The sequence below is a fragment of the Phoenix dactylifera genome, chromosome 18 (assembly GCF_009389715.1).
Source record: "Phoenix dactylifera cultivar Barhee BC4 chromosome 18, palm_55x_up_171113_PBpolish2nd_filt_p, whole genome shotgun sequence".
NCBI classification, from domain to species: Eukaryota; Viridiplantae; Streptophyta; class Magnoliopsida; order Arecales; family Arecaceae; genus Phoenix; species Phoenix dactylifera.
The window spans coordinates 56,131-77,329 of record NC_052409.1 but is presented as its reverse complement, the minus strand read 5'-3'; the positions used below and the strand labels follow the sequence as shown (position 1 = coordinate 77,329).

At 38.4% G+C, this 21,199-nt stretch overlaps 2 protein-coding genes across 6 annotated transcripts; both read right to left on the bottom strand.

The window, feature by feature from the left end:
* Positions 1-2,636: 2,636 nt before the first annotated feature.
* On the bottom strand, positions 2,637-14,817 carry LOC103719719 (serine/threonine-protein kinase GRIK2-like). 4 transcript variants are annotated; one of them, XM_008809105.4, is made up of 12 exons: positions 14,362-14,809; positions 13,038-13,446; positions 12,410-12,484; positions 12,293-12,337; positions 10,948-11,022; positions 9,710-9,797; positions 9,451-9,575; positions 5,931-6,026; positions 3,736-3,802; positions 3,514-3,629; positions 3,352-3,430; positions 2,637-3,249 (listed from the first exon to the last, which is right to left on the bottom strand). In XM_008809105.4, the coding sequence occupies exons 2-12, from the start codon at positions 13,353-13,355 to the stop codon at positions 3,137-3,139; spliced, it is 1,197 nt and encodes a 398-aa protein (XP_008807327.1). In that variant the 5' UTR covers positions 13,356-13,446; positions 14,362-14,809; the 3' UTR covers positions 2,637-3,136. The 4 variants fall into 4 exon arrangements, with proteins under 4 accessions (XP_008807327.1, XP_026665452.1, XP_008807319.1 ...); XM_026809651.2 differs by having other exon boundaries at positions 14,589-14,809; XM_008809097.4 differs by having other exon boundaries at positions 14,367-14,808.
* A 1,242-nt stretch (positions 14,818-16,059) lies between these two features.
* LOC103719712 (chlorophyll a-b binding protein 6, chloroplastic) lies at positions 16,060-20,753 on the bottom strand. Of its 2 annotated transcripts, XM_026809646.2 has the most exons (5): positions 20,663-20,753; positions 20,437-20,632; positions 20,225-20,327; positions 16,481-16,769; positions 16,060-16,378 (listed from the first exon to the last, which is right to left on the bottom strand). In XM_026809646.2, exons 2-5 carry the CDS (start codon positions 20,619-20,621, stop codon positions 16,227-16,229), a joined length of 729 nt encoding a protein of 242 aa, XP_026665447.1. In that variant the 5' UTR covers positions 20,622-20,632; positions 20,663-20,753; the 3' UTR covers positions 16,060-16,226. The 2 variants fall into 2 exon arrangements, with proteins under 2 accessions (XP_026665447.1, XP_008807305.1); XM_008809083.4 differs by having other exon boundaries at positions 20,437-20,748.
* Positions 20,754-21,199: the final 446 nt, after the last annotated feature.

Sequence of the window (21,199 nt, the reverse complement as noted above, 5' to 3'; positions counted from 1 at the left end):
AGCAACTTCATTTTTCAAATTTCCATGTCTTATTTGTGCTAGACGGACCCAAAAAAATAGACAAGGTTGCTTGTCACGGTCACCATGCCGCACGCAAATTTCGCGGGTATGGTTGGTCGATCTGGAATATTCCAGGAAGCATCTCGTTTGATCCATGTGGCACGAGCTAGCCGTGCGTGCGTGTGGCTGGCGCCGACTAATAAATATTTAGGAGGAGAGAGTAGTTCCTTCCGGCACCGGTTAGCAGATCCGGTCATCGAGCGAGATCGACGGCCGTGGACGCTCGCCGAGTCTAACCCAAGCAAGCACCGGGGATCCATCGGGTGGAAGACCTCGCGCGAAAGAGCCTGCGAGATCAAACATAATTCCTAGCCGAGGAAAAAGTCAAGAGCCTGTTGAATTGAACTTCCGTTTTCGCCGCCCTCACCTATGGTCAGTCAAGTCCAAGCTACTCCATCTCTGACTGCTCCGATTGAAGAGGAGGGGGGGGGGGGGGGGGGGGGGGGTGCGGATCGAGTCCACAAAACAAAATGAGGCACATGGGCGTCACGTTGGGGTATATCGCTTTCCCGTGTCGTTCGTTTCCGACCAGCTGGTTGGGCAGCTCATTAATTTATATATATATTCGCTCTCTTATTCGAGAAACATTACTGCACGTATCTTTTACGTGTACGCTCGGAGGGTTCGATATTAAAATTTCTGCACATATATCTTTTACCTATACGGTTGATTTTTCCGCCGCAGAAAGAGTTGAGCGAATATTACTACTGGCAGTTGGACTGGATGATTGCGACGAGGCTGCGACCAGGTCTCTGTAGTCTGTTGCAAGCAAGCTGCTCTCGATCATGGATGCAGCTAATTCAAATACGACGCCTGTTCGCAGGCGGCTATGAAGATATTAGCTGCCGGATTTCTACTTCAGCATCAAAGCTAGCAAAGTCGTCAGTTTATATATGTCAAACCACATGTCCTGCCCCACAAAGAAAAATCCTCTTCATTCTTCCGAACAGGCCGGTAAACATTTGCTGCCGGTATGCTTGACCGACTGTGGTATGCAAGTTCAAAGGGCCAGACCATTCAAAGGATGGCATCGGAAAAAAACAATACAAAAAAAAGAATCATCTTCTGATGATGATATAAAATATATATTCTCAACAATTTAGCCTGCAGTGGAAACCAAATGGACCTTTCCCATTGGGATGGAAGATCCACATGCCATTTTAAAGAGAGAGACGCCAGTGTACTGCTGATCACATTGAGTTGGAAGAGGACGAAACAAAGTCGTTGCGTAGAGTAGACAACAAATGAAATCAGCACCTAAAACTCATGGCTGTGCTTAAAAAGTTTCAAACTTTTATTTCTTAAGAAATTGACATTAACTCGAAACACATTTTGCATCCAAAGTGATTTAGCATACGATCGATCTGAAAGCAGTAGCCCCAGATATTGCAGAGGTAAATTCTACGCCCTTGGCCTAGGCACACCAAGACACTCGTTCATACCTTCAAGGCAACATAAAATTATCTTCGAACATCTAATATCATGGTCCTTCGGAGAGCAGAAGAGGAGTGTAATAATCTTACAACCGACACCCTTGATTAGCCTCCATTCCTCCACTCACAACAACATTCGGTGCAGATAATCAGCTGTTAAGACGAACAGCTAGCAGAGGAGATATATATATGGTCATATGGGGTTTCCTTGACGCCAATATTCGATAGTAGGACCCTGCTGCCCCCGCTCACCGCTGCAGGTACTTTAGATGAGTTCCACTCCCGCGATCCAAGAAATCCGAGTCACCGAAACGCCTTGCTCAAATCACCTCACTCAATGGATCCCAATCTAGAAGATCGCAAGCTTTCTCATTGTCAAGCTTCAGCATCCCTGTCACACCGTTCAGCGTAAAACTCAAATCTCTTCTGCACCTGAAAATTAGTACCAGGAAGGACATTTTTCACCTCACTAACAAGGGAGGTCATCACGTTTTTTAATCAATTTGCTAACACGTTAATGCACTGTTTGGCAGCGGTAAAATCACAGAATAAGGGCTTTATTCCATGGTTATCCTGCCAAACAGCCTTTTTACTCATAGGATAGACTGACATCCTCACGAAATTTTGTTCTTCGCGGCGCCCTGAAGGATAAAGCCACGTCGCCACCTTTCCAGCTGATAAATAAAGTATTTTCCGGAATGGATTACTCTTGATCTCTTCACCGGCTATAATCTTACAAATTTCCACAGACCATTCAATACAAAAAGAACAGTTATAGATCACTCCATACAGATTATTTTTCAATATAATTTTTTTAAAAATTTTGAATCTTTCTTTTTGATTTTAGAAAGGTTCAAAATCTTTTTATCGGCACTATTACGACCAGCTATCCGACCTGAAGAAGTACTGCATCTCAAAACTACCAAAAAAATTTCAGATAGAAATTGCTTTTCACTGATCAATAAATCTTCCTCATGAATTTTTTAAACTTTTTTAAATAGTATTTGGTTGTGGAATAAATTTTGAAGGGCTAATGAAAATTTAACTAGAATTTTGTGCTTTCCATTGGAGGGATAGGTGCATGCATTTAGTATGTTGAATTTCGTCATAATTTAGATATTGTCACAAATAATAACATTATTGTACAAAACTTACTATAATAGGTTAAGAATAGTTTTTTTATTACAGAAAAAAATCAAACAATTTACTTTAATTTTCAACTTATTCTAAACATTTTGACAACTCAATAAATTCTAGAATAAACACGCACAACTCTCCCATCAAAATGTACAGATGCAAGCTCTCAAACAACCCAACGTAACGAAACCACACCGCACTTTTGTTTTCTTTTTTTTTTTTTTTTTTGGTGGGGGGCTCGTGCCATTTTAAAACAACTCTCCTCTCACGCGGCCGGTAAAATGAAAGATATGATAACAAAAACAAAAACCAATTCATTCAGCTGTCATATCAATATTCCTCCTCCATAGCGCGCGCTGTCTACCTCTAAAAGCTCTCATTTCCATATCTTGTAAGTCACTTTGGTGCTTCCACTAGCTTTTCCATCGAGCCTTGACCAGCGGGTTAGCGAGCCATTTCCAGCGTAAAGTCCAATTTACATTCCTCAGTAACTTGTGCGAGTTCTTTCATGAAGAAGATTTTCGCCTGCACCAGCAGAAGTACTCAGGGATTGGCCCCTCCTCTCCAATGACCCAAGGATGCTCTGCTACAGCACGCAAGGTGATCCGGCGTTTGGGATCTGTAAACAACGAAAGCAAGCATGTATGGAAGAATCAATTGTGGGACTATCTGGAGCATACATCTAAAAACAGGAAATGTGTATTGTAGGATATTCACTAACCTTTACAAAGAAGCCCTTCCAACAAGCTCTTCAGTTGAGGATTGATGTCATCAGGCATGAACAATGGGTTATTAACGATCTAGCGGACATGCCACAGTTACATTAGGCTAGATGTTTGTTAGATAATCAGCAAAAGAGAAAAGAGTCACCACAAGTCCACACCTTATCATAAGTGTCCTGCAGCGTATCCCCGAGAAATGGATACTGACCCAAAACCATACAATACAAAGTAACACCTACAGCCCATGTGTCGGCAGCTTTACCATGGTGGGTCAAACCTGCATAGAAGGCATATAGCGAACACCATGGTATCATTTAGTCAACAGTGAGTGGCAATGGCTGTTAGAATGCTGTCGTGTTTCAAAGTCTAAACTACCATATTACCTAAGCAGCATTCTGGTGCAGTAAAGACAGGAGTGCCTGGAGATCTCCGGAGCACATCATTATCATCCTGCAATTTAAAAATCAACTTATCGCTTTTAAGTCATGGAGTTCAACCAACTGATTGGTAAAGCACTAGCAATTTAACACTGGATTTGAGATCCTAACAGAAGACTACAAAAAGAATGTGACATGCAATCACATTTTAAAAGAGTGCTCCACCCAAACTGCACAAAATCGCATTCGGATGGACACCCAAATGGGGTATGAAGAAGAAGCACCATCAAACAAATATAACTGAAAAGCGCAAAGATTACCATACTAGCAAAGATGAACATGTGAAAACAAATACATGAAAAGATTTGCGGACCATTGACAACCGAGAAAGCGAAAACAAGAAAAAAAATGTGAGCTTTTCATTAAGCAAGCAGACTCCAAATTACTTGAATCCACCGCAAAGGTGCAAATACAATATATTTTCCAAATCTATTTTCGTATAATGTTTACTGATACAAGGAAAGGATTAAAAGGGTTAAGGGCATAGGCTTAAGACCTAAAACTACTCTTATAATGATACCTTGGACCAGCCCAAACTGGCCCTGTATTGGGACCTTTCCAGGTCAATTCTCACATAAAATTGGACTATCAAAGTGTCATGATCCATGTACTAAACATCACTGGGCCATCCCCTGTATGGTATAGAATAAGAACTTAGACAAATAAGATCAAAAGCGGAAATAGTCTGACCTCAACAAGTTCAAGGATTCAGTCTCCAAAAGGAAAATACAAACTTAATCTGTGAGCACCCACCACTTGCAACAATAAGAAGAGTCTTTATCTATATTCCCTAGGACCATCCTTATTTAAGATGAACAAAAGAATGCAGTAGCAGAAGCCTAAAGAAGAGGAAGAACAAAGAAATCCAGTTAGTAGTTCTTCTCTCTCTCATCCCAGTTGTTGCGGAGATCCTATCCCCATTCAGATCCATGCCCCCATAACTCCTAGGACAAGAGGAGAAAAAATATAGAATTATGTGTAGCCTTTTAGTCTGACATATAACTTCGGATTTTATTATTTCATTACTATGAATTTCAATTAGAAAACAGTCATATAATATTATTCATTATTTTTCACCTTAAAAAATGTAAAAAGGGGTTAAGATACATCATAAATAACAGATACATATGCTTAATATCAGTTAAATTATATCCTTAATGCCAGTACATTGTTTTATATTTACTTCTTATTGGAGAGAGGGATGAGATGGTTGGAGAATTTGCAGCTTTAGGATCGATTGGTCATAGATCTATGTTAAAAAAAAATAGGCAAAAAAGTAGATGCACGGTTAAGGAGACAATCTGCAATAGACGGGAAAAAAGTCGAGTGATTGCATAAATAGGGATTTAACTCGTGAGACTCAGGCAATGTTCCAGGGCATGCAGGCACTGGAAATGGAACTGACAGATGACAAAATGAACTAATGCTGTAGCTATGGTTATTTCCTTATAATCATGCATTATATTACGGAAAATTAGAAATATTTCATACATAATACAATATTATGCAGCTGTTTGGACATCACATCCCTGCATGTTATCTGGATACCCAATTGCCAATATCGTCGTCAGGCAGCCTGTGCCTAAAGGACTGCATCCAGGGAGACCATCTGCATTTAGACAGCTTCACCAAAGTATAGCAGATAGTATTTCAATATGAAACAGGCATCTGAGCAAATTTAGATTCTTGAACGGAACAACATTAATCTTTAGCAGGACAAACAGCAAGGTACTACAGAGAGTATACAATAATTACCCGCCACACCCCCCCCCCCCCCAACCCAACCAAAAAAAAGATAAAAATCCAAAACAAAAAGGCACAAATAAAGAGAAATGCGACAAAAACATATTATAAATGCAGGAAAATACACATCTTTTGGTGATTATATGTTATGATTGTTTGGTAATAAAGTATGTTTAAAAAAAAAAATGGGCTTGCCAAAATTAATCAGCTACCATATTCACCTATATGCTGTCCACCAATTATGAAATAACAATTAGTAAGAGTATGCAAAAGATCAGACAATGAATGGCAGAGACAAACATTTTATCTTCCACCTCATTCTTTCTGTATTTTAACACCACCTAATTCTGTTCCATCCCATTAAAAATCCGTACAAAATAACAATATGCCAATATTACCTCAAAAACCTGGCTAACACTGAAATCTCCGATTTTTACTTTGCCATTTCTTGTCACCAAGAGGTTATCAGGTTTAATATCCCCATGGACAATATTCTGCACATGAGAAAAATGACCAAGATAATGACAGTAATAATAAACACAATGATAGAAAGAGCTGTAAATGTTTCAAACAGGAGTTGAATCACTTCTTTCAAAAGCATTATTACCTATTCACTAGCACAAATTAGTAAATATCCTATTCGCTAACATGAATAAGTAAACATCCTAGGCAAATATTCAAGTGTAGAATTCTTTATATTCTGGAAATTCCTAGTATACAATATGAATCAAATTTGACACAACAGTTAGGAAGTGAGAAATGCACTCTCAGGTTGTTCCCATACATCAAATATCAGCTATCTCTGATAGTCGATCTATAGGCCTCAAACTCTTACATGCACTTTCAAAGCAGACTTGCAATTATCTAAAGAGTTCTAACTTATTAGTGTGACAATTTTGTTTTTGTTTCTTTTCTCTTTGATTTTAAGAATCATTTGAGGATTGTGCTTCAAGTTGGCTCTCTAGCTTATAATTCAGCCTCAAAGTCAATGTGATTTCCCTCATCACGCTCATCTTTTTTTTTTCACATTTTCTACCTTTTGAAGTCTAGGGAAACATCAAGCGGCCACTTTTTGGTTGCATAAATTTCTAAATGACTAGTAAAGAACCCACTAACCACCCTTCTAGATTTCATAGCATACATCTGCAGCTGCATTGACCAGGAGATGAGCATCAAATCAGAAATCCAAATGTTATTAGACTTTGTTGGACCAAATTGATTTACGTGAGAACCCATGTGGGCATGTGTTTAGTCCCACATTAGCTATGCCCTGGATAAATTTTGGCTACTTATACGGGACCAAGGAACCCAAACAACACCTTCGAGCTAGCTCTTTTGGGCAAGATCTTGGATTGTTACAAATGGTATCATAGCGGAATTCACTTATGGCAAATGTGGACTAAGGGACAATAAAGCATGGGCCCATTTAGGTTGATCACGGCTGATCGTGGTATTTTTTTAGATAAACAGTTAGTCGTAGTATTTGTGATTGGATTTGAATAGATTGGACCTTTAGCCCATCTTTAGCCTAGCTAGATGCCAGGGCCTAAATAAAGGCATATATGAGGATTCGCGCAAACATATGTTTAGTCCAACATCAGTTATTCACTAAGCAAGGTTTTCATCCCTAAGAGTGCTAATGAGCCGAGCAACTTGAGAGCTGTTCGAGCTCAACTCAAGCCCAAGCTCAGCTCAACTTGGCTATTACCGAGCTCGACTAGCTCGACTAGCTCGAATAGCTTTTCAAGTCAAACTCGAGTAGCAAAATACTCAGCTCAAAGAGTCGCAAGCCTAGTCGAGTATATATACATGGTAATATTATATTATATTATATTTATATTATATATCATTAATTTAAAATTTTAAAATAAAATATTTATTTTTTTAATCTGACCTAACTCCTAACTTCTAACCATATTTTTTAATTATAACTTGAGCTTGAGTATGGCTCGGAGGATATTTGAGTCTAATCGAGTCCGAAATTGGATATTCTAGCTTGATCAATGTCGAGTCAAATTTCAAGCCTGAGTATTTTGAATATAGTTGAGCTCAAGCCTCTAGATACTCAACTCGGCTTGGCTCGGCTCTATTGTGCCCCTAGGAATCTCGATCGTCCCATCCAATTCCTATGACAAAATAGGACCGGGATCGAGTTGGAACTCTGAAACCCATCTATGTGGCAAGAGAAGAAGAAAGAGGAAATAAAGGAAATAAAGATGAAAGAAAGGTAAAAATGAAAGGAAAGAAGAGAAGAAAAATGAAAAAAAAAGAGAAGGAAAGGAGAAGAAAAAGAAAGAAGGAAAAAAAGAAAGAAAATAGGAAGAAGAAGAGAGAAAAAAAAAAGAAATAAAGGGATAAGAAAAAGAAAGAAAAAGGAAAAGAAAGAAAGGTAGAAAAAAATAGAAAGGAAGAAAGGAAGGAAAGAAAGAAGAAAGGAAAGAAAGAGAGAAAAGATAAAGAAATGATGAAAAGAAAGGGAGAGAGACGGTGGATATCTATCGAGATATATGATTGAGATTGCCGCTAGGACAAAGGCTAAGAATGGGACCGGAGGGTCGAGACTTTGAAACCCATCCATGCAAGAGAAGCAGAAAGTGAAAAAGGAAGGAAGGAAAGATGAAGAAAAAAAAAAGAATGGAAAGAAGAAGAAAAAGGAAACAAAGAAAGGAAAGGAGAAGAAAAAAAGAAAGGAAGGATAGAAAGAAGAAAGAAAAAAGAAAGAAGAAGAAAAAGAAAAAAAGAAATAAAAGGATAAGAAAAAGAAAGAAAAGAAGCTAGAAGAAAAAGAAAGAACAGAGGAAAGAAAAGAAAGAAAAATGAAGGTAAGTAAGAAAGAAAGGAATAATGGAAAGAAGGGGAAAGAGATGGAGGATATCTACCGGGATGCATGATCAGGACTACCGGAGGAATGCAACAGGACAGCAGGACATCCCGTTCCATTGAAAAACCAGAACACCTCCATCCCACAGGATTTAAAACCTTGGCACTAAGTAGATCTTGTGTTTTTATATAAAATCAAGGGATCCAAATAATATCTTCCAGCTAGCCCTTTTGGGTGAGGTCTTAGAGTATTACAATTTATAAATCTGACCTCATGTTATTGGATTAAACTTGTCGGTTAAGGTTATCGACCATATATCTGAGCAACATACATTAAATAAAACCTCCAAGGGTTCAATTCAAATAGGAAAACTTATAAGTCAGATTTTCTTGCTCTGCATATTAAAACCATGAGTGAAGGAATGCTATAATCAAGATCACCAACTTCTCAATGGAAGAGCATCTGAGAGATCATAGAAAATCATATCCATAAATTCTAATACCATTAATTTCCAAATTTATAAAGACCTTGATCATTCAAACACGTTTTGCATGTATGCAATGCCCTATGAGAAGATCTTAAGTTACGTCTGACCATTATTCAAGAATAAAAATTTTAAAACTTAAAAAGATACTAAAAAGTTAGGGGTGGCAATCGGGGCAGGTCAAATACAAATTAGGCCAAAAAATTCTCAACCCATTTATTAAACAAATCAAAAATCCAAACTCAAACCTAACCATTTTATTAAATAGGTAATCCAACACGATCTACAAAGCGTTGAGTCAAGTTAAACGGTTTAAACGAGTTAAGCATTGCCACCCTCACTAAAAATAAGCTATTTCACAACATGCTAATTAACTAGCACAAAATATATTAGAAAAAAATGTCATTTAAACATGATAACGGTTCAATATAAATAAAGAGGCATGTATCGCATACACGGCACATTGATAAATCAGTCTAGATATCATGGTTGTCCATGGACATGTATGTCAAATGCCATAGCATGAACAAAACTAATATCATAAAGTTTAACCCTGATTTAGACCTACGAGCAAAAGATTATGGATGTTCAAAGAACAAATTTTACATCTTACATGAGAGTGGAGATACATAAGACCTGCAACTATGTCCCGCAAGTATCTTCTAGATGTACTTTCTCCTAAACCACTAGCTGGACCAGAAGCCTCACATACCCACTTCCCTTCAACATATTCTAGAACTGCAAAAGAGAGAAGGACGTAAAACCACATACATTTAATTCATAGTTTCTAATAAAGAACATTTTTAAAAGTGGGAAGACAAAATAAACAGAAAAGGCCCGTGCAATGATAGGACAAAAGTGTTAATAAATACCCATGTAGAAGTGATCTGTGTTTGGGTCATCAATCACCTCAATGAGATTAACTATATTGGGATGATCCAGCATTTTCATGATGGATGCCTGCAAACAGAAGATAACACTTTGGACATCGATTTCTACAATACCTTGCCACTTGCAAATTACAATGATTTAGAAAATAGTGCATGCATTAAATTTAAAAAAATAAAGAATACGTAATATGCGAGAAAAGGACAATAAATTGATACACAACTCTGAGCAAAGAATGTTTTTCTATCATTGTAATTATAATGTTGAGCTTACCACCATTTTTTTCAATTAAACAAAATAATTCAATAAAAAGCCAGAAACACATTGAGTTTCAGTAAAGTTTGTAGTCAAGAGTATTCTATTAGTCATAGAAGTTTAGTATTCCGTAGTCCATAAGTCGGAGGTTCATTAAAAGCCATCCATTCAGGAAGAGGAAAGACAAGAATCAAGTTATATGGTTGACTAGATTTCTTGTCTTTTCTTTATTGTCCATCATCCTTTTCTTCCTCATATACGTTCTAATTCTTCACTTTGTAATCCTTCTTATCATCTTCTTTCTTCGTCCTCTCGTACCTTCTCTAGTAAAAGAAACCGCTGATTCATCTTATTTTTCTTCTAAGGGAGTGAGAAAAAGAATTGCACTCTTCACTCTTGTCTCATCTCATTTATATAGGGAAAAAAGAGGTATGAAAAGGCACAGCTATTGAAGTCTCATGGTGCCACCTTCATTTCATTTTTGGATATGAATTCCTATTTCCCATCTATTCTAGCTTCCACCCTCTATAAATTGCACAACATCATTGATCATGTAGAATTGCAGATGTTGATGAGTTTTTAAAAAAATTATACTGGAAAGTTGAACACTCAACAGAGTTTGACAGTGATTTACAGACAACTCTAATGTAACATCAAATAAAACCCTTTAGAAATGGTGTCCCATTCTTGGCCAAGGCAACTTTAGGCAAGAGAAAGCCTTTCCATGAAACCTAGAAGGTCAATTTACAAGTAGACCGACCATTTTGGCCATGCAACTTTCACTTGTAGAATCATGGAGCAACTGCCAAAGGTTCCTCTAGACCTCAGAATAGTCTTAATAAAGTGGAAAGATTAACCTAGCTTTACCTGAGACATAAATAAGTACAAAGCAAAACAAGAGAAAATCCCTAAAAAGTATAGTTTACATTCACAAATATACTAAGTAACCACAAAATGGCATACGCACCTCCCGGAGAACATCAGTCATGGCTGTTTCTGAAGGTGCCACTCTCAACTTTATCAAATGTGATTTGTGGAAAACCTACAAGTATAAAGCATAATTGTTTACATTGGATTTCTGGAGCAAATCCTAGACACGATTACAAAGGTGGCTGAAGACAATAAGCATTTGACATAATTACAAAGGTTGCTAAAGATGACATGTCCTGCAAATTGTAAGCTCAACATCATGATTTGCTTAAGAGTTCAGATTAGCTAGTTTTACAGTAAATAGTGCTGAGAAAGTAAATAAGTGAATGTATGAGCCTACATGCACAACCAAATTTGGCATGCCAATTAAATGAGATCCAAACACAGATTTCATATAACTATGACTGATTATCAATAAATGGCAAATATTCTTGACCTGAAAACATGGCAATGACTTAAAATTGCTCAGTTAATAAACAGGCCATACTTGGGTAAGGGTTGATCAAGTTCAATATTCACCAAACCCTGTATGATATATAATATTATTAAGTATATAAAACTATTTATATTCTTCTACATATTATGTACAACACATTTCACTCTCATCCAACATTTTTTTTTTGGAAAAAAAAACAACTTGGCCACTTAGTCAGCCACATAAGGTCCTTAATGTTTTGCATCAACGTTGAGTATGGAGGATGAGATAGACCTATGAATTAGTATTGAATGTTGCCAAGTTGGTACTTCCGTTTGACTCATATATTATTTTTCATTTTTTTGCTATTAACTGTATTTTTATATTTCTTATATTTATTAGAATTAATGTTTTTGACTGCCTTGACCTCTGGCCACCTATACAATCATTTGCTATCCCTCTAGCGGCCCATCCACCACACAATCACCCTCTTCCTTTGCCCTCTCCCACCCCTTTCTAACACCATCCACCCCTTCCTTTTCCCATCTAACCCTGCTGTTGACCCCTTAAGCTACCTTTCCTTCATCACCTCCTTCAAATCTCCTCTAGTCGTAATGCATTTTCTAGCTCATAACTACACTGAACTGTGCAATTGGACAGAAAAACCAATCATAATCAATTCAGGAGCAGGTTTAGTTTTTGAAATTTTGTGGATACTAAATAAACTCGGGAGTTTCAGTTCATGGATCAGACTCAGAAGGACCCAATGTGATCCAAATTTGATCTACTTAGAGGCCTGAACCAAATATTGACATGCATTTGCATAAGGCGCTCCAATGCCTAAGAACAAATACCAAAATTGGCATTGAACAAATATAGTCGGTACCAAATAAAGTAGTAATAGCTGTAATGACAATCAGTATTATCTATGGAAGGGGAAAAGAACAATGAGAAACAACTTGGGTACCTTGATTGCATATTGTCTCCCATCTTTAATGCTTCGGTAGAGCACCTGTTTGTTTGCAACAAGAATTTATTTATTTTGAAAAGCTAAACTAACTAATGTTAATAGTGCCAATCTTACCACTTTCCCATAACTGCCCGAACCAATCTTACACTCTCGAACATATTCATTAACCATTTTGTTTCCATTTTCATCCTGAAGCACATCAAAAATGACGAAAAACAAGCAACTGTTAGCATCATCACTAGATATGGAATATAAGCAATAAAACTGAACAGTGCTCATTCTGCAAGAAATTTCATTAGAATTGTGTGCGTGTGTGTGTTCCAGTTGCAAAGAACACAAGAGAGTGTCCCATATACTTGATCCTTGACACTGGAAGTTACAGTTTTATGGGTTAAAGCAGTAAACCTAGAAATGCCGAGGTTGTCAAACCCACATTTCAAAAAGAAATGGTTGGATCAAAAGCACAATACGATAAAATAGTTATGACTGCAAAGCTTATACAATTACTAGCCATGGTGAACTGGAAGCAGGAGCTTTTATCTACTATATCTGCAGCTATATAAGGGACCAGATTCAAACAATGTGCAGATAACACCAAATTATGAGCTAACACAATCAGAGAACATATTTATGGCCCCATGATTGATTTTAAAATGGCACATCATGAGAGAAAGGTTCAAATCATCAATTTAAAGCAAGCTTTATAATGCAGAAGGGGAACAGAATGAAAATTTTCGTCTACCTCAGAGAGTTTAACTTTCCAAGTTTCCTTCACTGGGACTTCCCTGCATATCAAGCCATTTCGAGCTCTTGACAAGAGGATTTCTTCAGAATGCTTAACGGACCGATGCACACCATTGTCACTTGCATTTCTACTGTCTCCACTGTACAAGATGCCATCCACATCTTCCATGTTATCCGGCAGAAGGAGCTCTTGGGAGAACCGGGTGCCAGAGCCTCGGAGCGATATCGGGAATCTACGAGGCTTCCTCAAAAATCCAAAGCAACCACAGCAGTCCATTTCTGTCAGGTTCAAGAAGGAAAAGGCACCCCCACACATGCAGTACCTACAAAATCAGAGAACAAATACTATGGCAGGAGGCCACATGCGTGTTGTGTCTGGAGCTGAAAGTTTTGCAGTTTCCAAAGCGCTGCAATCAGAAAATCAGAGAAGCTCATGGATCCTGATAGAATGATTATCATAAGTGAAGAACATCAAAATCCAATCTCTTGATTGGAGAGTAAAGAACAAACAGGAATTGAACTCTAAAGAGAAGCCGTGACTCTAAGGATGATATGATATTGTGGTTTGATATTTTATTTCTTTTCTAAGACAAAAATCTCATGCTGTTTTTTTTTTCTCTTGTTCCCATAGCCTCGCAATAAACCGGCAGGTATCAATCTCCAGGGTTTCACAGGAAACTTCCATGGTCACAGGCGTGATATCCGACATGAAAACCTTGTCTTAGGCCATATGATAAATAATAGTAGAATTCCCAGATCAATTCTACTCTTGAATAGAGAAACAGGTTGACCACAGGATTGACAAGACAAGATGATCCGAGGGTTACATGTACGAAGGAGCCGGGGAGGGGTTGGGTGCTACAAGCCAAATAAGAGCGGGTGCCACTCGCAAAGAGGGACGAAGCAGACCGTGGGATCGACGCCCTGGCGACCCACCACCATCTCAGCCCCGCCCGGCGGCGCCCGTGATCCAGCGTACCAACAAACCTACCCGCAGCTCACCTCTTCTATACTCTCTCTCTCTCTCTCTCTCTCTCTCTCTCTTTCTGCAGCAGCGTGGAATTAAATTTTCCACGATGATGATCGATGATTGGTGTCAGAAAAATAACAGACAATAGCCACGAGGAGCGGAGCAAGGGAGCGAGGGAGAACCCACCAATGGTCATCCCATCGCCGTTTGTGCCTCCTGGTAGAGGAGAAAAGCAGGCGGCCTGCCCCTCGATTGCTTGCTACTAACAAACGACAAATTCTACAAACTAAAGAGAGGAGACATAGGAGGAGAAGAAGAAGAGGGGAAAGCAGGAGGAGGGGCATAAGCGTACCATACCCGCATATCGGGGAAGCTAAGAAGACGGAGAAAAGAAGAATCGAGGATCGGTGGTCTACCGATTCATCGATCCCGCTTCTCCCTTGCTGTCGGACGCGAGCAAGGGGCAAGGGGCGTGCGAGCGAGCGGAGAAGGCCGCCGTTCGATGAAGAAACCCTAGTCAACTTTCGCCTCCGAGCACAGCCGAGAGATGAAATGGAGGAGGAGGAAAGGGGACGAGACCTCTTTTGCCCTCCCGCTCACCGTCCAGAAAGGAGATGGACGGACGGACGGACGGACGGGCGGGCCGGCGGGCGGGCGGAGATGCGCGGGTGTACCGGTGCTGCCGCAGCCCCGAGTCGGGATTAAGAGAGCCAAAAAAAAATTCTCCTGATTTTATCCCTAAAATCAATTTATCACCATTAATTTAATTCCAAGAGGGGGTATTGCGGCTTCATCCTTCTCGAGGGTCAGCTTTGTCGAAATCCGTGGTTGCATTACGGCATCCCCGGTATAATTAGACGTGCGCACGGTTCGGTTGGGATCGAGTTAGGATTATTTTTGAAACTGCACTGATTTGATTAATTTTTTAAATAATCAATCGCCTAAAAAAATGGTTTAAATTAATTAAAAAATCTTGCATGGTTCGAATCAATTGGATTGATGCTCCCTTCCCAATAAATTCTAGTATCGATAAAAAAAATTCTTTTTTCTGTCTATATATTATGGTTCGAATGCACCAATTTATTATTGCTGTACATGGATGATGAATTTCCACAGCCAATTCTAATAAACTTATTGTAGGTTCTTATTAACATACATCCAGCAAGCATTGAATTGTTTGATATAAGGAGAACTTATTTCTCACGATTCTAAAATAAAATTATTTTATTGCTTTTACTGTTGCTCAAATTCTTCTTTTTAGCTAATCAGTGTTGTCGAGATCAGAACTAAGTCATCCTGTCTAAAGCAAAATCAAACAAGGGGAAAAAATGAAATTGATAGGAAATCATAGCCAAATGGCTAAGGTAGAAATCTGGAAAACTATTATTTGTCAAAAAAAAATATAAACCGGCTCCCTGTATCTTGAAAGTAGACCACCATTAATAATTTATATATAAGCAGGACAAAATTTATTTTAAAGAAAGCACCTTTCATAGCATGCCTCGAACCAAGTAGCATTAAAACTTAATTTATTTATTTAGTATATACAGAAAACTATTAATGAAATATTAGAAATAAAATAATTAAATAATATAAAAGAGATTTATAAAATTTTAACGGATAGATTTTTTAGACACTATACTTGCATGCACCGTAGAGTTTTTTAACCACGGTCATAACTTTGCAAATTTGCATGATTTCTGTTAGGGTTTGAAAAACCACATGGTTCATTTGATCCAGTGCTAGTGTTGTTTTTCTGGGTGCATCTTTTACTAGCACCCATGGGTTATCCATATGATTTTAGTTGCATTGAGGATTTTCTTTACTTTTCTTTTTTCTTTTTATATAGAGAGAGAGAGAGGCTGGGGAGGCATTCTAACCCCATTGCCTATAACTCTCTCCCACCACCGAAGCCCAGGTTCCTGGGCAGATCGAGTATGGTGCTCACGACATTGAGGTACTGGGTAAGTGTCGGATCTCTTGGCTTAATCGGCAAAGGGTCGGACCATTTCAAACTAGGGTGTGGTGTTTCGCTGAGTTTTTATACGGATGATTCTTCATAGCAGAAACGTTCCATGTGAAAATGTTTTCATGATGATAAATACAAGGCAATGCAGATACATATTGTGACACCAACTTACATGAATCAACAAGATACAGCAACTTCTAAGATGCTCACAAGAAGTTCTACAGTGCAGTAGGATAAAGGTCACAAGCTTATGGCATAATGGATCGGGGGATTATGACATTGCCGATGTTGTTGTGCCATGGATCAGCCAAATGGCTTGCCAGATTCTCCAACGGTCCTGTTCCAGGGTAAGCTGATTGCTGGACGCAGAAACCAACAAAGGCCAACAGCGCAAGGCGGCCTATGAACCAAACATATAAAAGCAAAAACCGTGAGCCATAGAACAGTTAAATGTGGAAAGGAAACAATATTTCCGAACAGTTAAATGAGGATAAAGCCAGACCATTCTTGATCTCCTTGACCTTGTACTCCTTGAGTTTTTCGGGATCCTTGGAATAGCCCAGAGGATCAAAGGCTCCACCTGGGTACTTCTTCTTCTCCGGGTCCTTCTCCATGCTGCGTTGGTGCTCCACAAAAGCAATGGCGAGGAATTCAATAACAAGGATGGTCGGTAGGGTGCCCCAAGGGACTGGGTTGCCTAAGTACGTTGCCTGTCCACCGGGTATCGCTGCCCACTCTTGAGCCTTCACCCAGTTGCCCAGCCCCAGTGCCTCTGGCACCAACATCCCTGGCTGCAAAACCGCAAACCAACCCCATTAGCCAGTCAACTATTAAAACGAACCTAAGCTAACCTAGAAGGATGTTTCGAGAACTTAAAAAAAAAGGGGAAAAACAATCCCAATGTACCCACCACGGGTTTATGAGGTCTCACATCTTTCAAATTAGCTATTTCGCACATTACTAACAATTTGAGTTGAAAGGAATTACCTAGAAAAGCTTTAGTAGGATATGGTGGTCGATGTCACACCAAGCCTCCCCTAACTAAATTATGTATTTTTATGTATGTTAGCCTCTCAGGCTTTCCTAACAAATCTTTTATTCTCTTAATGTCATAGGCCCTATTTGGAAGAGCTTTTGAAGTGTCAAAAAATACTTTCTGGCCCTCCAAAAGTACTTTTGAATGAAAAAAAGGTGTTTGGTAAAAATTTCGGAAAAGCTGTAAAGCTGAAAACAGTTTTCTGGAAAAAGCTCCATTTTGGAGCTTTCCGAAAATACTATTTTCAGCTTTATCGGAAAGCTATTTTTTTTTGACCAAAATACTCCTATTTAAAAGTCTATTTTCTTGCCAAAAACCTCCATCCCACGCCTCTTCCTCTCCCTCACTGTTCCCTCTCTCTCCCTCTCTATCTCCTTCTTCTCAACGCGCCACCTGTTTTCCTTTTTTTTCTTGGTGAACCCATGGTGGCAGCCACTACATCGGCCACTACTCGTGGCCGGTGACCCTTCCTTGGGTCGTCGTGACACCACCTGTGGTGCGCGGCCGGCTAGTCGAGCGGCCAAGCTCGGTCGTGGGGTGGCCGGACCTCCGCCAGCCGCGGAACCACGGCGTCCCAGCCGCGGAATTGGGGAGGAGAAGAAAAGAGAAGAAGGGAAGGGAGGAAGGAAGAAGAAGAAGAGAAGAAAAAGGAAAGGAAAAAGGAAAGAAAAAAAGAGAAGAAAAGGGAAGAAAAGGGAAAAAAAAGAAGAAAAGAAAAGAAAAAAAAGAGAAGAAAAGAAAAGAAAAAGAAAAATAAAGAAATAAATAAAATAAATAAATAATTGCATAAATAAGGAGAAGAAGAGAAGAAAAAGAAAAGAAAAAGAAAAGAAAAAAAAGAAGAAAAAGGAAAGAAAAAGAAGAAAAGGAAAAAAAAAGAAAAGAAAAGAAAAAGAAAATAAATAAATAAATAAATGCATAAAAAAATAAATATATAAATGAATAAATAAATAAATAAATAAGATATAAATAAATGCATAAATAAATATGTATATAAATGAACGAATAAATAAATAAATAAAATAAATAATAAATATATTTTAATGAAATAAATAAATAAATATAAATATTAGTAATAATTTAACTAATTTTATCACGTAGCTAGAAAATTTGTAAGAGAGATAAATGGTCATCAGAAGGATGAAAAATAAATTTACACTAATAATTATAATATTTTATACATTTATTATTGTATTATACTGTAAATATAATATTATATTATATTTTATCATAATACATTGATATATTATGATAAATAATTTAATATTATATTAAATTATTATTCTACAGTACACAATGTTGTAGTACTATATTATAATAATATTATATTACATTACAGTAATATTATACTATATCATATTTTTATGTATTAATACATATTATATTTTATTATGCTCTGTTGTATAATACTAATAGTGTCCTTCATGGTCATTTTGTCACACAAAAATACTTTCTCAGTTTGTTTACCAAACATATATTAAAGTGCCACAGCACTTTAGAAATGTAATTACCAAACAGCAAACAGTTTTTTATAAAAGCTCTACTTCAGACAACCCTACTTTTAACAGCTCTACTTCCAAAAGCTCTACTGCCAACAACTCTCCCAAACAGGGCCTTATACATCAAAAGCAGAAAGAAAGGAAAAACATGCCATTTTTGCAAACTTGAGAACAGACAAAAAAAATCAGATGTTTTTGGTCAAAGAAATTTAGATTCCGAGCTAGCGTTGGAGTGCGAAATTTTTTCTTGGAAGACAAAATCATAATAAATTTATGCAATAGATCCTTTATTAAGAAAATATTGAACATTAAGATCCATATTAAAACACTAATTAATTTCTCTCAGGAATATTGAAATACTAATCAATAGATCAATTTAAATCTCATAAAAAAAACTGTTTTTTACCAAAGTTGAATAGGAATAAAGGAATATTCTTTGGTTTAACTTGAAAAATGTTATAACTACTATTAGAATGCAGATCAAATAAGGATTACATGATTTAGTGGTAGAAAAGTATAACTGGTTGACCACATAGAGTTTTGTTATAAAAAAGATGCGTGATAGAAATACAAATGATATGCATTATTTTTTTTTTCTCGTCCATGTATTGCAGTAGTGGAGACACCGTGCATTGGCTAGTTGATAGTGAATTGTACATATGCTGCAGAAAATATTAGATATAGTAGGGAAAAGGCTAGCAAGACAGTAGCAAAATAAAAGGGGAACAAAAAGTTTATCGATTGAGGCACATCTAAAGATGCTGTTACTGGAGAAATATTTGCTCCACAACGTGCACAGACTGCTTCAGAGCTTTCTTCCAAGATACAACAATTCTTTCACAGAATGTGCACAAAGTAAGTAGTACTCAAACACAAACAATATAGCAAAAATCACTCAAGCGGGGGAGGGAGGGAGGGAGGGAGAGAGAGAGAGAGAGAGAGAGAGAGAGAGAGAGAGAGAGAGAGAGACCTTAAAAAATATTCATATAATCTTAGAAACAACCAGCTTTTTTCTTGACCATTCTAAGCTGCTCAATAAAAGAATGAATACCCTATTTTAGAACAGATCATTGAGCCAATCAAGCGATAACAATCAAAACATAAATATGATAGTCTGTTTGGTGCATAAGTAAAATCATATGTTAAATATGTGACAAAATCAAGCCAAATGTTAAACTAAATGTGACTAAATAAATAAAAGGTAACAATTCAAATAAAGTACATGGTTGTGCAAGAAATTTTAAAAATAGATGTCTACATGTGCCATATTATATCATAGTTAGGGCAATATGCATTTAAACTCACCAAGTTATACCATGTCATGTTTGCACATTTAACAAAGCACATCCAAAATCCAAAATGTCTAATATTTATATATATATATATATATATATATAATATAAAAATACTGAATAATTTAAATGTTTTTAACTTTTTCCACGAAAGTAAAAGCAGTGAAATATAGAAAAGATTATAAAATTCTTAAATGTACGCATAAGTTATCTTTGAATGAGATCTCTAACGCGTCTCTGAAATATAAGCTGAGAATTTAATGTAGGTAGATGTGAAGAAACTAATCAAGAGTAGCCGAGCCCGGCTTCTGCAAATGAGTCATAACATCTTTTGGCGAATTTCCACTTGGTATTGCCAAGGCAATGATGGGCAAGTCGTCGAGCAGACTGATGGGAAAGAAGGGGAAGAAGAGGCTTACCACGGCAAGCATCGCCCACCTGCAGTGTATGAGCTCGGATTCCTTGAACCTCTCTAGATTCTCTGGGACCTCTCCGAGTCGAAGCGGGTCGAACCCAAAGTCGCTAATATACATTCAGAACAAGGGCACGATGGTTAAGAATCGGAACAGCCATTTTTCCAAGCACAAGGGGAACTCAAGTTCTGGGGCCCCTGGACAGAGGGAGCGCTTACCCAGGAGCGGAGCCATCGAGGTAAGGGGGGCGGGGCTGGCCGGGCATCCACTCGGCCGACATGGAGATGCGGGACGAGGTGTTCGTGCCGGGGAGGGCGAGCGAGCTAGCGAACTGAGATTTGGAAGAAGAGAGGAGGCTCGGGAACACCACCACGCAGCTTCTCAGAGCAGCCGACGCCGCCATCTCTCTCTCTCTCTCTCTCTCTCTCTCTCTCTCTCTCACTCACTCACTGTGTGTGCGCGCTGGCTGGTGTGTGGTGCAGCAGAGGAGAGCAGGAAAAGCGCGAAATAAGCGAGACTTCGAAACGTTCGGCAGAGAGGATATGGTCGTCATCTAAAAGCGCTGCCGAGTGAATGGAGGAGAGCGGGCGAGGTGCAGGCATACGATAGGGCGAATCCAAATGCGGACTCTTATTGGCCGCGATACCCGCTCGCCTAGCTGCCATTGGACCATCTGTAAGCCGCATATCCGATGGTGGCGTAAAACCGTATAACGTCCGTTAATACGGTCATAACTTGTCTAGACACAGCCGGACACTCTTGTCATACGAAGTCTTGTGCACGCGCGGACTCGCACACAGGGAAACAAAGAGAGGTTCACAATTGGCTGAACATAAATGAGAGTCTTCGAGAGAAGAAGGATACTTCTGAGGTTCATTATGGAGAGAGCTCTCCATTAGGTTGCGGAGATTACCGAGGCTACCATGGCTGTTTCATCTGAGATGGCTAGGGACATTTGGGATCCCTTCTCTTCTATAGCAG